Consider the following 13,341-nt stretch of genomic DNA (forward strand, 5'->3'; position numbering starts at 1 on the left):
TCAATTCAGAATTAGGCCCCTGTTTGTTATGTAGCTAAGTTGGTTGAATCTTGTTTAGATGTTGATATTAGTTGATAGGGTTTCTAGGTTTGTCAATCAATCAGTTAGCCAATGGCAGTTTGGGGCAGGTGTATTAACCTGGAGACGGCATAAGGAAGTGATAAACCAGTGATAAGTGCAAGGTGAAAACGCACCAACCAATAAGCTCCAATATGTAAATTAATAGTTAGAAGCTGATTGGCTGTTGCGTTATGACCTTGCACATATCACTGGTTTATCACTTCCTTATGCCGTCTCCAGGTTAATACATCTGACCCATTGTCTGGTAGGCGGGTTATGATAGGTTATTTAAGTTTGGGCTGAGGAATTCAAATTCCTCTTGCCATTTTGTGATCCCTCCCACCCACCCGGCAATTTAATTTTATTAAAGTTTGTTTACATTTTCACGTTGGAATAATTTGTTATAATTATTCCAGCAAAGCGAGGCGCAGCGGGCGGAAAGCAGTGCTATTCGGCGGCTCAATTTAGCGCAGCAGAGCTTGGCTAGCATTTCTCCTTTGAGAATAGGCGAGTCGGTCACTACCTCAGGGGAGGACCAGGTCACCATCTTAAGGAGGGAACAGCATTGTGCTAATTAAGGGGAGATGGTTCTACCCAAGACGGATTGTGCAAGGGGCGGAAACTCCGCCCCATTTGTTTAAGGATTCAAAAGTTTTAAGCCATGGCCGAGTTGGCACTGCTTTTTTCGCCACTGGTGATTAATATTTCCAATTCTGATTTGAATTTAATAAATTTGTCTGTGACCTCAATTTTTCCAATCTATACAGTGGTCTGTGCTGTTATTTCTAGGTTATTGGTTTAAGTTTGCGTAATAATAAAACATATGGGTGATTTATTAAAATTAATAAATAGTCCCCACAGTATATACAGTAAAAATCCATTACTCTGGTTTAGCTCCTCTGGGTCTGATGGCATATTAACATTGATACCTTCATGCTTATCCTATGACCTGCCACCTCACTGCTTCATTATGTTTTTATTACATGTTGTACTATATGAAAATAGCCTGTGGGCTGGTCAAAACTTTGTGAAATAAAGGAGGCTTGCCAACCACAAACCCCATGAGTGCCTGTGCTGTTTTTCATTACAACAGGTGGTAAGTGACTCAGTTCCATTTCTAACAATGAGAGGGAGTACACTGTACAGTATATTGCCACTGTATGTATTGCATGGCAAGAGAGGGTGACGTATAATGTTATACAGTATGTTGTCCATTGTTTTAAAATGTTATGCTGGTCAGGAGAAGCTAAACCACAATGGGGCAGATGTATTAACCTGGAGAAGGCATAAGGAAGTGATAAACCAGTGATATGTGCAAGGTGATAAAGGCAGCAGCCAATCAGATCCTAACTGTTAATTTACATATTGGAGCTGATTGGCTGGTGCCTTTATCACCTTGCACATATCACTGGTTTATCACTTCCTTATGCCTTCTCCAGGTTAATACATCTGCCCCAGTAATTGTTATAAGCTTTGTGCTCCTTTGCATTATCATCCCTAATTCACTCTACTTGCAATTTGCAAGTGATTGCATAGAGTGAATTAGGGATTATAATGCAAAAGAGCACAAAGTTTTTAAAAAGTATTACAATTATTCATGTCTACTATATTAGATAGATACACCCTCTTTCGAAAATTTTGATATGTAAATTGAAAGCTTGGATAAAAACAATAAATAATTAAACTCATTACTGGTTTTGAAACATTCAGTATATTAATCTGCCTTCTATTTTGTACTTATGCAGGATATTTAGCTAGCTAAATTCAAGCATATAGAGGCATTTTGCACAATACACTTATGTTATGGACAGTGCAATGACACAGTGGTAAACCTCACTGAACTGGGGCCATATGCCGACCCTGACCAAGGCACTATCTGTACAGAGCCAGATTAAGGTGAGGGCACAGGGAGTAAGTACCCTGGTGGGGACCCCTGTCTCAGGGGGCCCTCCATATCTGAAATACAGCTGCAGTGCAGAGCAGAACTGCAATGTGATCTGGAGAAGAGACGGAATAGCACCCATCCCTTGCTGTGATGCAGTCACCAGCTTTGCAGCCTATCTGTCCCTTGCGGCTTGGTCTACCGGTTACTGACAGCTAATGTCACTGGGAACCAGAGCTTAAGGCATTGGCGGCAGCCAGAGACAGGGCTTAAGGCTGGATGGGCTTAAATCTGGATGGGGTTTTACATCCCTCATAGCCAGGTAATAATTTTATTTTGTATTTTTTTACTCTGTATGTGTTTGCTCACCCTCCACCCTTTGTTCTTTATCTCACCATTTTGCTTCTCCACTAATCTTTTTCCACTGTCTATTCTCCTCTCCCCCATAATCTTTATTCCTCTGTCCTCTAACTCGCCCTCGCTTCACTTATTCTCTACAATCCTTACATTCTTGCCAGCCAGGGTTTTGCTGGGACTTGGGGCAAGCAGCAGAGGCAGCTGCCATTGGCACAATGAGACCTGTGCGCTCTGGTCCAGATCTGTGCCCCCAGTGTCATGCCTGCGCTTTGACATCTTTCTCATGCCCTGTTAGAGCAAACTGTAGTCCTCAGAGGGAGTGTTTGCCGCAGCGCATTACTGCAGTGATAACATCTGCATGTGGGGACGAGGAGGGATGGGAGTAGATTAACATGTTGCCACCTTTACACAGCATTGACCCTTCTCCTCTCATATTCATATTTTCTTCAGTCTGTTCTCTCTTTGGCTTATCTTCCCTTTCCTATTACTATCCATTCTCATTCTCAGTCTCTCTGCTCTTCTGTTCCCACCTTTTATCCATATCTCCTCTATCTCTCTCTTATGCTCTTTCTTTTATTCATCACTTGACACTCAGGCTGAAGGCATTTGGGAGCAGGAACTGGGCACATTTCAGAAAATGGAAGCATGTTGCCCCCGTTTCCACGGCATGCCAAAGCCAGCACCTGCATCCTCAGACACAGATTCACTGGCCTCAGCAGCTTAGTTGCAGTGGTCTTTCCGCATACTAAATCTGTCTCTTTAGGAACCCCAAAGCTTTAATCCATCTCTGTATCCGTGCTTGTGTTTGTATGTTGTCCCTGTGTGAGTTTCATTGAAGTGCTCCTGTTAGCTCACATATGTCCAAAAATGTACTAATAGATAAAATGGCTGCTGACAAAAATAGACCCTTTTAGTGTGTGTGTGTGTGTGTGTGTGTGTGTGTGTGTGTGTGTTTGTATTTGTGTCATCAAATATTCTCTGTACAACACTGCATAATTACTGTAGGATGGCTTTATACACAGTCGAGTCACATTATTATTACCACCTACATTTGACGTCGGCAGCTTATAGCCCATGAAGTACAGTACGTCACGTGTTGTGCACTAACTTGTGGGATATATAAGGTGTGCGATAGGCCGCCTGTACACATATCACTAGTTGCTGTCATGAACTGTTCGCGTGCTGCTGTGGTGAAGGTGTATCGTGATTGGACAAATGGCACCATTGCGAATAACCGACGTGGAAACTGTGGAGCACCACGAGCCACTGATGTGATAGGTGAACGTCGGCTACGAAGATGCATGAGGGCCAACCGACACGCTACAGTGGAGCAGCTCACCGCCAAAATTAACCTATGGGCTACCAGACGTGTGCCTAAAATTACAGTTCAGCCTGTCTAGTTGCTGTCCGTAGTGCCCACGACAGTTACTCTGGCTATTAGCTGATGGTCATAATAATGTGACTCGACTGTGTATTATAATAATAATAATAATAATAATAATAATAATAAATAACATATCTACTGTACCTTGTATACTTCTTTTGAAGAAAGCCTTGCAGCCCTCACATGACCACACGCCGTAGTGATATCCAGATGCATAGTCACTACATACTGCACAGTATCGAGTCTCTTTACTGGATTCCATTGTTGGTGTTCCCTTTTCATTAGCTGAAGCTATGCGTTCCCTTCCATTTTGACGTCTGTTGTCTGAACCTGACCTGCAAATAGTTATCAAAATTCCATATTATTTTTCAAATAAAACATTTTAATAATTAATCCCTGACAAATAGAGGTTAAAAACCTTACAATAATAATTTTATATAATAATATTATATTACATAAAGTAGCAGCTGAATACCCGTGCTTCGCTACGGAATTTCAAGTATAATCACAAAGAGATGAAAAGCGCTGGTATTTAAGCAAATTTAATATGGCTTTTACATTTTTTTTACATATATCTTTGTCAGGCCTCACCTCCGGGGGCGGGCCTTCCCTAGATTGATGCTGTCAAAAGGCTGACGCTGAGGAGATTAATCCGCCTCCTTCTCTGCCCCGTCCCGCCTCTGATGCTGCACTGCTCAGTGCTGTAAATGCTGGGACGGCAGGCCAAGCTCCGCCCGCTATATGTTAAATATGTAAGGTTTGCAGTGATAGGCTGACTCTAATCCAAAGGGCCCTAGGTCTCCTTCCTTAGCTTCTCACTCTCCTTTGAGGTAAAAAGATAAAGATTTTCGCACAACACTTAAGGTCACTGGGAGAGCTGTCGGTACCCTTTACACAGTAGATAAGCAGTAGCTGACTATTAAGCTTTCCTTTAATGGATTTAAGAGTCAAAATGTCTATCTCTCTTTTCCTCCTATTGCTCTCTGAGAGGTTCGGCAATGTTTAGTTCAAGTGACAGGTTAACCTCTGATAATTGAGACACTACCCTCTCCTGACTGGAAATAGGTTGGGTAAGTACTTATATCTGAAATCTATATATATATATAAAAGACAAATACCACTGACTCATCACAAAATCTCCTAAATCAGAAGGCTGGACTGCCTTGCCAGTTGCAGTTGCAGAGCAGTCCATTGTTCAAACAGGGGAGCCACACCCAGCAGAGCCGGCCTTAGGCATAGGCAAACTAGGCAAATGCCTAGGGCATTTGGTTTGCTTAGGGGCGCCAGCAGCTTCTGCTGATTAAAATGATATGCGGCATGCCTATATTCTGTGTCTGACTGCGGCTGTATCTGCATACAAAATGGAAATCACTGTAATGTAGCATTTCGTATGCAGATACAGCTGCAGTCGCACACAGAATATAGACATGCTGCACGTCATTTAATCAGCAGAAGCTGCTTGTGCATCCTAGCCCCAAAGTAATGCAAATAAAATGCATTTTCATAAACAAAAGGCACCCGACGTTAGCAGAGCTGCCAACTGACTTATGCCAGGCATCTCCTGCAGAACTAACGGCGGTGCTAGGGGGCACCAGCCAAAATCTTGCGTAGGGCATCATATTAGTTAGGGTCGGCTCTGACACCCAGCAATGTTTGTCAGTGTTTAGGGGTGGCAGTTGATGTGGCTCCCCTATTTGAATAATGGACTGCTCTGCATAGTGACCTCCCCCCCTCCTTTATAGCACCGGCTGGGTGGGCTGTCTTAACTGTCCTCTGTGATTGGGGAATTCCCAATAATCATCTCACCCCTTTTAATCCCTTTGTGGGTGGAATTTTGAAAAATTCCTTCTTAGTGGGTGCCTACGTATAGGAAGCAAGCTACTGTCCAAATGTCAAGCTCCTAGTTCTCATGGTTCAGGAGATTTTGTGATGAGTCAGTGGTATTTGCCTTATAGTTATGTGAATGACCACATGTACTCTGTAAAGTGCTGTAGAACATGTGTGTGCTACATGGGTTGGGTACTGGATACCAGCATTCGGGATGCCAGTGGTCACAATACCGACACCAGCATCCGAACTGTTTGAAATCCCGACAGGGCTGCAGGAGGCAGCTAACCTTAATCCTTTCCCTCTCCCTTCCCCTAAACCTAACCCTCCCTCCCCGCAGCCTAACCCTAATCTCCCCTGCCCACAGCCTGACCCTAACCATCCCTTCCAGCAGCCTAAACCTCCCTCCCACAGCCTAACTCTAACCTCCACCCCCCCCCCCCCCCAGCAGCCTAACCCTTAACCTCCCTGGGATACTCACGTACGGGATACTTGCTGTTGGGATGTTGGCGTCGGCATTCTAACAGGTGTAGGGGTTTCAGTGTCAGCATTCTGACTGTCAGGATCCCGAGAGTTGGGATCCCAACTACATCCCTGCTATATAAATAACTGGTAATAATTCTTACTTGAGAAATCTTATTTGGAATATATTTATAATAATAGTGTTAGTTAAAAATAGTATTACCAATACACAGGGATATTTATTGACAATTTCTGCAGAGGTTAGAGGTGGCATAAGCGATTGCTAGTAAACATTTTACAGAGTCTGCTAAGTTTTTACTGTACAGATGGGTCCATGTTTATCTTGACCTTTAATTGCAGCTGAGAACAATGGGTGTAATTCAGAGGTGATCGCAGCAGCATATTTGTTAGCAGTTGGACAAAACCATGTGCACTGCAGGGGGGGCAGATATAACATTTGCAGAGAGAGTTAGATTTGGGTGGGTAATATGGTTTCTGTGCAGGGTAAATACTGTCTGCTTTATTTTTACACTGCAATTTAGATTTCAGTTTGAACACACCCCACCCAAATCTAACTCTCTGTGCACATGTTACATCTGCCCCCCCCCCCCCCCCCCCCCCTGCAGTGCACATGGTTTTGTCCAACTGCTAACAAATTTGCTGCTGCGATCAACTCTGAATTACCCCCAATAGATGAAGGGTTTATGTTAATAAACCATGTTGTGCCTAGGCGTAGAAAACTTGCCAAGATAACCGTGGACCCATCTGTACATCAATTTTCAACACATTGTTAGAGGTCTATTTATCATTGGTGGCAAGGGGGCTCCAAAAATGATCAAGTTTAGGTTTAAGAGCAAAAATGGAAAAATAATGCGGATGGTAAAAGACACTGCTTCCTGATGTGTTTAAGCCTAACATTTAAAATAGCAATGTTTTTAATAATAAAGAAAAAAATCCCATGTTTGCTATTAAAAGCATTGCCTTTTTAAATGTAAGTCTTAAACACACTGGGAAGTGGCTAATTTTATTTGCCATCAAACAATTGTCAAAGATAGAGGAAGTGTGATGGTCTGTGGATCTTTTGCTGGACATGCACAGTGATTAACACAATGAACCAAAATGGCTTCCACACCATTTTGCAGTGCCATGCAGCAGCCTGTGGTGTACCCATAGCTGATTAAGGATTCACCCTATAGCAAAGTTATGACTAAAAACATACCTCCAGACTATGGGTCTAATTCAGACCTGATCGCAGCAGCAAATTTGTCAGCAAATGGACAAATCCATGTACACAGCAGGGGGGAAGATATAAGATATGCAGAGAGAGGGTTAGACTTGGGTGAGGTATGTTTAAACTGAAATCTAAATTGTAATGTAAAAATAAAGCAGCCAGTATTAACCCTGCACAGAAACAATATAACCCACCCAAATCTAACTCTCTCTGCACAAGTTATATCTGCCCCCACTGTATATATGACAACTTTATCATATATACAGTATATAGATAAATCGGATCCAGTATGGAATGCCGGCAGTTGGGATGCCGGCGGTCGGAATACTGACTGCGGCATCCCTATGAGCAGAATGCCGACAGGGGAAGGTAAGTATATCCCACATGTCCCCCTAATCCCAACCCTTCCTTTCCGCATCCTAAACCTAATCTTTCCCCCCGCAGCCTAACCCTAACCCTCTGTGGTGGCGCCTGAACCTACTTTATGCACTGTGTTATCATGGGTTTTGGATTTCATATAAGTGCCTGCAGCGGTGACTCAGGCGCCATTTCTCAGCAGATGCCGGAGAGAGCTATGTGCCTCTGATGCAGGGGTAGATTGTCCGACATGTCTGTGGGGCCTGTTTTTTTGTTGTTGTCATGTGGCCCCACTCCCCACATGGCAGGCAGCCCACCACACTCAGTACACTGCATTCATTCTGTTATTCTATAGCTATAGTACAGCAACTCTGCCATCCAGTGATGCTGCCATGGCTACAAGGTATGTTATACCTCTTGTGCTGCCCATACCCATTTAGTTCCCAATCTGCCCCTGGTCTCAGACACAACTGCAGCAAAAGATGCAAGGAAGACCACAATTGCGTACAATCAGGCCCTATGAGGAGGGATCCTGCCCCCCTTAACAGACCCCTCCCCCTCCTCAGATCCCACCCCATTAGGGCTTCTTCCATCCATTTCCCGGGCTGATTTTCCATCCCAATCCGCCCTGCTCTGATGTATATGCTGATTCCATGCCAGTGCTGCCCTGAATTATCTGCTCCCATCCACTCCAATGCTGCTTAGCTGACCTATCTGTCTATCCTCTACTCCAATGCTGCTGAGCTGACCTACAGATGGAGCCTCGCTCATCTAGTCTTCTCTGGTGCGCCATAGTGCACCAAGGTTTATTAGCATAACCCATCATCTATAATGATGAAATAGCATAACCCATTTCATCTATTGTTCTCAGCTGCAATACAATACAGAGAGAACAATACAGCAAGGGATTAAGTCATTACAGCAGGGGATTAAGTCCAACAGCACTGGCTCAGTTAATCCTATTAAAGGGATAGATGAGCAGGGCTCCATCTGTATCTGTCCATCTACCCATCCACTCCAATGCTGCTGAGCTGACCTATCTGTCTATCTACCCATCCACTCCAATGCTGCCGAGCTGACCTATCTGTACATCTACCCATCCACTCCAATGCCGCTGAGCTGACCTATCTGTACATCTACCCATCCACTCCAATGCTGCTGAGCTGACCTATCTGTACATCTACCCATCCTATCCAATGCCGCTGAGCTGACCTATCTGTACATCTACTCTATCCACTCCAATGCCGCTGAGCTGACCTATCTGTGCATCTACTCTATCCACTCCAATGCCGCTGAGCTGACCTATCTGTGCATCTACTCTATCCACTCCAATGCTGCTGAGCTGACCTATCTGTACATCTACCCATCCACTCCAATGCTGCTGAGCTGACCTATCTGTCCATCTACCCATCCACTCCAATGCTGCTGAGCTGACCTATCTGTACATCTACCCATCCACTCCAATGCTGCCGAGCTGACCTATCTGTCCATCTACCCATCCACTCCAATGCTGCCGAGCTGACCTATCTGTCCATCTACCCATCCACTCCAATGCTGCTGAGCTGACCTATCTGTACATCTACCCATCCACTCCAATGCCGCTGAGCTGACCTATCTGTGCATCTACCCATCCACTCCAATGCCGCTGAGCTGACCTATCTGTGCATCTACTCTATCCACTCCAATGCCGCTGAGCTGACCTATCTGTACATCTACTCTATCCACTCCAATGCCGCTGAGCTGACCTATCTGTACATCTACCCATCCACTCCAATGCTGCTGAGCTGACCTATCTGTACATCTACCCATCCACTCCAATGCTGCTGAGCTGACCTATCTGTACATCTACCCATCCACTCCAATGCTGCCGAGCTGACCTATCTGTCCATCTACCCATCCACTCCAATGCTGCTGAGCTGACCTATCTGTCCATCTACCCATCCACTCCAATGCTGCTGAGCTGACCTATCTGTACATCTACCCATCCACTCCAATGCTGCTGAGCTGACCTATCTGTACATCTACCCATCCACTCCAATGCCGCTGAGCTGACCTATCTGTGCATCTACTCTATCCACTCCAATGCCGCTGAGCTGACCTATCTGTACATCTACTCTATCCACTCCAATGCCGCTGAGCTGACCTATCTGTACATCTACCCATCCACTCCAATGCTGCTGAGCTGACCTATCTGTACATCTACCCATCCACTCCAATGCTGCTGAGCTGACCTATCTGTGCATCTACCCATCCACTCCAATGCCGCTGAGCTGACCTATCTGTACATCTACTCTATCCACTCCAATGCCGCTGAGCTGACCTATCTGTACATCTACCCATCCACTCCAATGCTGCTGAGCTGACCTATCTGTACATCTACCCATCCACTCCAATGCTGCTGAGCTGACCTATCTGTACATCTACCCATCCACTCCAATGCTGCTGAGCTGACCTATCTGTACATCTACCCATCCACTCCAATGCTGCCGAGCTGACCTATCTGTCCATCTACCCATCCACTCCAATGCTGCCGAGCTGACCTATCTGTCCATCTACCCATCCACTCCAATGCTGCCGAGCTGACCTATCTGTCCATCTACCCATCCACTCCAATGCTGCTGAGCTGACCTATCTGTACATCTACCCATCCACTCCAATGCTGCTGAGCTGACCTATCTGTACATCTACCCATCCACTCCAATGCCGCTGAGCTGACCTATCTGTGCATCTACTCTATCCACTCCAATGCCGCTGAGCTGACCTATCTGTACATCTACTCTATCCACTCCAATGCCGCTGAGCTGACCTATCTGTACATCTACCCATCCACTCCAATGCTGCTGAGCTGACCTATCTGTGCATCTACCCATCCACTCCAATGCCGCTGAGCTGACCTATCTGTGCATCTACTCTATCCACTCCAATGCCGCTGAGCTGACCTATCTGTACATCTACTCTATCCACTCCAATGCCGCTGAGCTGACCTATCTGTACATCTACCCATCCACTCCAATGCTGCTGAGCTGACCTATCTGTACATCTACCCATCCACTCCAATGCTGCTGAGCTGACCTATCTGTACATCTACCCATCCACTCCAATGCTGCCGAGCTGACCTATCTGTCCATCTACCCATCCACTCCAATGCTGCCGAGCTGACCTATCTGTCCATCTACCCATCCACTCCAATGCTGCTGAGCTGACCTATCTGTACATCTACCCATCCACTCCAATGCTGCTGAGCTGACCTATCTGTACATCTACCCATCCACTCCAATGCCGCTGAGCTGACCTATCTGTGCATCTACTCTATCCACTCCAATGCCGCTGAGCTGACCTATCTGTACATCTACTCTATCCACTCCAATGCCGCTGAGCTGACCTATCTGTACATCTACCCATCCACTCCAATGCTGCTGAGCTGACCTATCTGTACATCTACCCATCCACTCCAATGCCGCTGAGCTGACCTATCTGTGCATCTACTCTATCCACTCCAATGCCGCTGAGCTGACCTATCTGTGCATCTACTCTATCCACTCCAATGCCGCTGAGCTGACCTATCTGTGCATCTACTCTATCCACTCCAATGCCGCTGAGCTGACCTATCTGTCCATCTACCCATCCACTCCAATGCTGCCGAGCTGACCTATCTGTACATCTACCCATCCAATCCAATGCTGCTGAGCTGACCTATCTGTACATCTACCCATCCACTCCAATGTTGCTGAGCTGACCTATCTGTACATCTACCCATCCACTCCAATGCTGCTGAGCTGACCTATTTGTACATCTACCCATCCACTCCAATGCTGCCGAGCTGACCTATCTGTCCATCTACCCATCCACTCCAATGCTGCTGAGCTGACCTATCTGTACATCTACCCATCCACTCCAATGCTGCTGAGCTGACCTATCTGTACATCTACCCATCCTTTTCAATGCCACTGAGCTGACCTATCTGTACATCCACTCTATCCACTCCAATGCTGCTGAGCTGACCTATCTGTGCATCTACTCTATCCACTCCAATGCCGCTGAGCTGACCTATCTGTACATCTTCCACTGCAGAGCTGCTGAGCTGACCTATCTGAGGGGTAAATTTACTAAGAATTATATCTCCCCCGTGTTTGTCCGAAAGTAAACACATGTGGGATCGATTGAACACGAGAGCATTTTTTTAAATGAAATACAGAAATTTACTATGCTCCCATGTTTGGGGGGATTGTGTTTTCCGGTGGTATATGCAATCGGATTTTACAGGCATGTTTTAGGCTGTTCTCGAGTCCAGTCTGCGTTTTTCAATTGTGCCCATATTTCGGTCCGTGTTTGCAAAATGTGCATACACCATTGTTATTGTTATTGATACTGTATGTCATTTCTTATGACAAGTGCAACCTTTTCCTTTATGTTTAAATGTTACCAAAGAAAGGTTTACATGACATTTGTTTGTGATTCATGATTACAAAATCCACAGATATTTAAATTTTTAAGTATCCATGGCCGAGGTATATGTGTATTTATTTTAAACTATTATATGGGTAACCCAAATGAAAAAAACATGTCACAACACCTTTGCAATAAAAAAAAAAAAAAAGGACCTGTATATATACAGTTTACTTTATACAGTTAAAACTAAAATGAACATGTATGGTTACTGCATTCAAAATCATTGGGTACTGTTTTCTTTTATTGTTGTTTTTTAATAATAAGTATATTGGTTATGCTTAAAGGTTGTTTTTTTTTAAATGAGAAATTTCATATTGTAAGTTGAGTTTGGCCATGGTGTATTTGATCGTATTTGTAATAACACCCAGGTTTTGAACTTCAATTTGAACCAAAACTCCCTTGTTTTGTTTTTGGTAAATTTCCATGATTGGAAAATTGAACAAACACTCCTGTGTTTGCAAATTCGGACAAACACGGAGCTTAGTAATTTTACCCGAGTGTCCACTCCACACATCTTATTGTAATATTGGGTGAGCTAAATATACTGTACAGCAGGCTATTTCAACCGGTGTGCTGGGACCGGTTGTAAGATGTACCGCAGAGTCAGAGCTGCTGCCAACACCTTCAAAACAAACTGTTAGCCCAGCCAGTGCCTGGCTCTTCTGGGAGGCTCCATCATGCACAGTCTGTGACCTATACCATGGAGATGCGGCGGTTTGACATCATAGGTCATGATTTATGCGGGGAGCAATGTGATTGAGGTGTGGGAAAAAATGTGTGCAAACTCTGCACTTTAGGCATCAAAACGGGAGGCCCAAAGCAGGAGTTTAGATGGGTTTAGCCTGTTTGAGCGGGACGTGTGCGATGTACATGGGCGCCAATACATCAATTGAATTGTGATAATTGCTTGGGCTTCTAACAGTCCCATTTACACAGGATTTTTAGACACCCAAAACAATTGAATCAGCCCCATATAGTGTGTATACAGCAGGGCCGGACTGCCCATCTGGCACTTCTGGCAAATGCCAGAGGGGCCGATCTTGTCACACAGAGAGCTGGGAAAAGCCACACGCAGCACAGCCTGGGGCTCTCTGGTTTGGCCGCTCCCCTGCCTGTCTCCATGGAAATGGAGGCGTGCCACAAGTCCACACCCTCGACTTGTGGCCCGCTCCCGTCCATCTCCATGGAAATAGGGGCATGCCACGAGTCCAGGCCCCCTGTCAGTAGTGTCTGCGTGGCGCACGTGCACACACATACAAAGGCCGATTTCAGCCCCCAGTCCTTCCCTGGTATACATTACAGTATATATATAGTATTTAAATAAAAATAGTT

The 13,341-nt window shown here is 45.1% G+C and overlaps 1 protein-coding gene across 1 annotated transcript in view; it reads right to left on the reverse strand.

Annotated features, from left to right (window-relative positions):
• Nucleotides 1-13,341, reverse strand: part of ESR1 (estrogen receptor 1) — a 507,877-nt gene that overhangs the window by 340,279 nt on the left and 154,257 nt on the right. The window contains exon 2 of the mRNA XM_063917872.1: nucleotides 3,828-4,018. Within this exon, the coding sequence (XP_063773942.1) occupies nucleotides 3,828-4,018 (191 nt within the window). The remainder of the gene's footprint in view (nucleotides 1-3,827; nucleotides 4,019-13,341) is intronic.

Source organism: Pseudophryne corroboree, chromosome 4, assembly GCF_028390025.1.
Source record: "Pseudophryne corroboree isolate aPseCor3 chromosome 4, aPseCor3.hap2, whole genome shotgun sequence".
NCBI lineage: Eukaryota > Metazoa > Chordata > Amphibia > Anura > Myobatrachidae > Pseudophryne > Pseudophryne corroboree.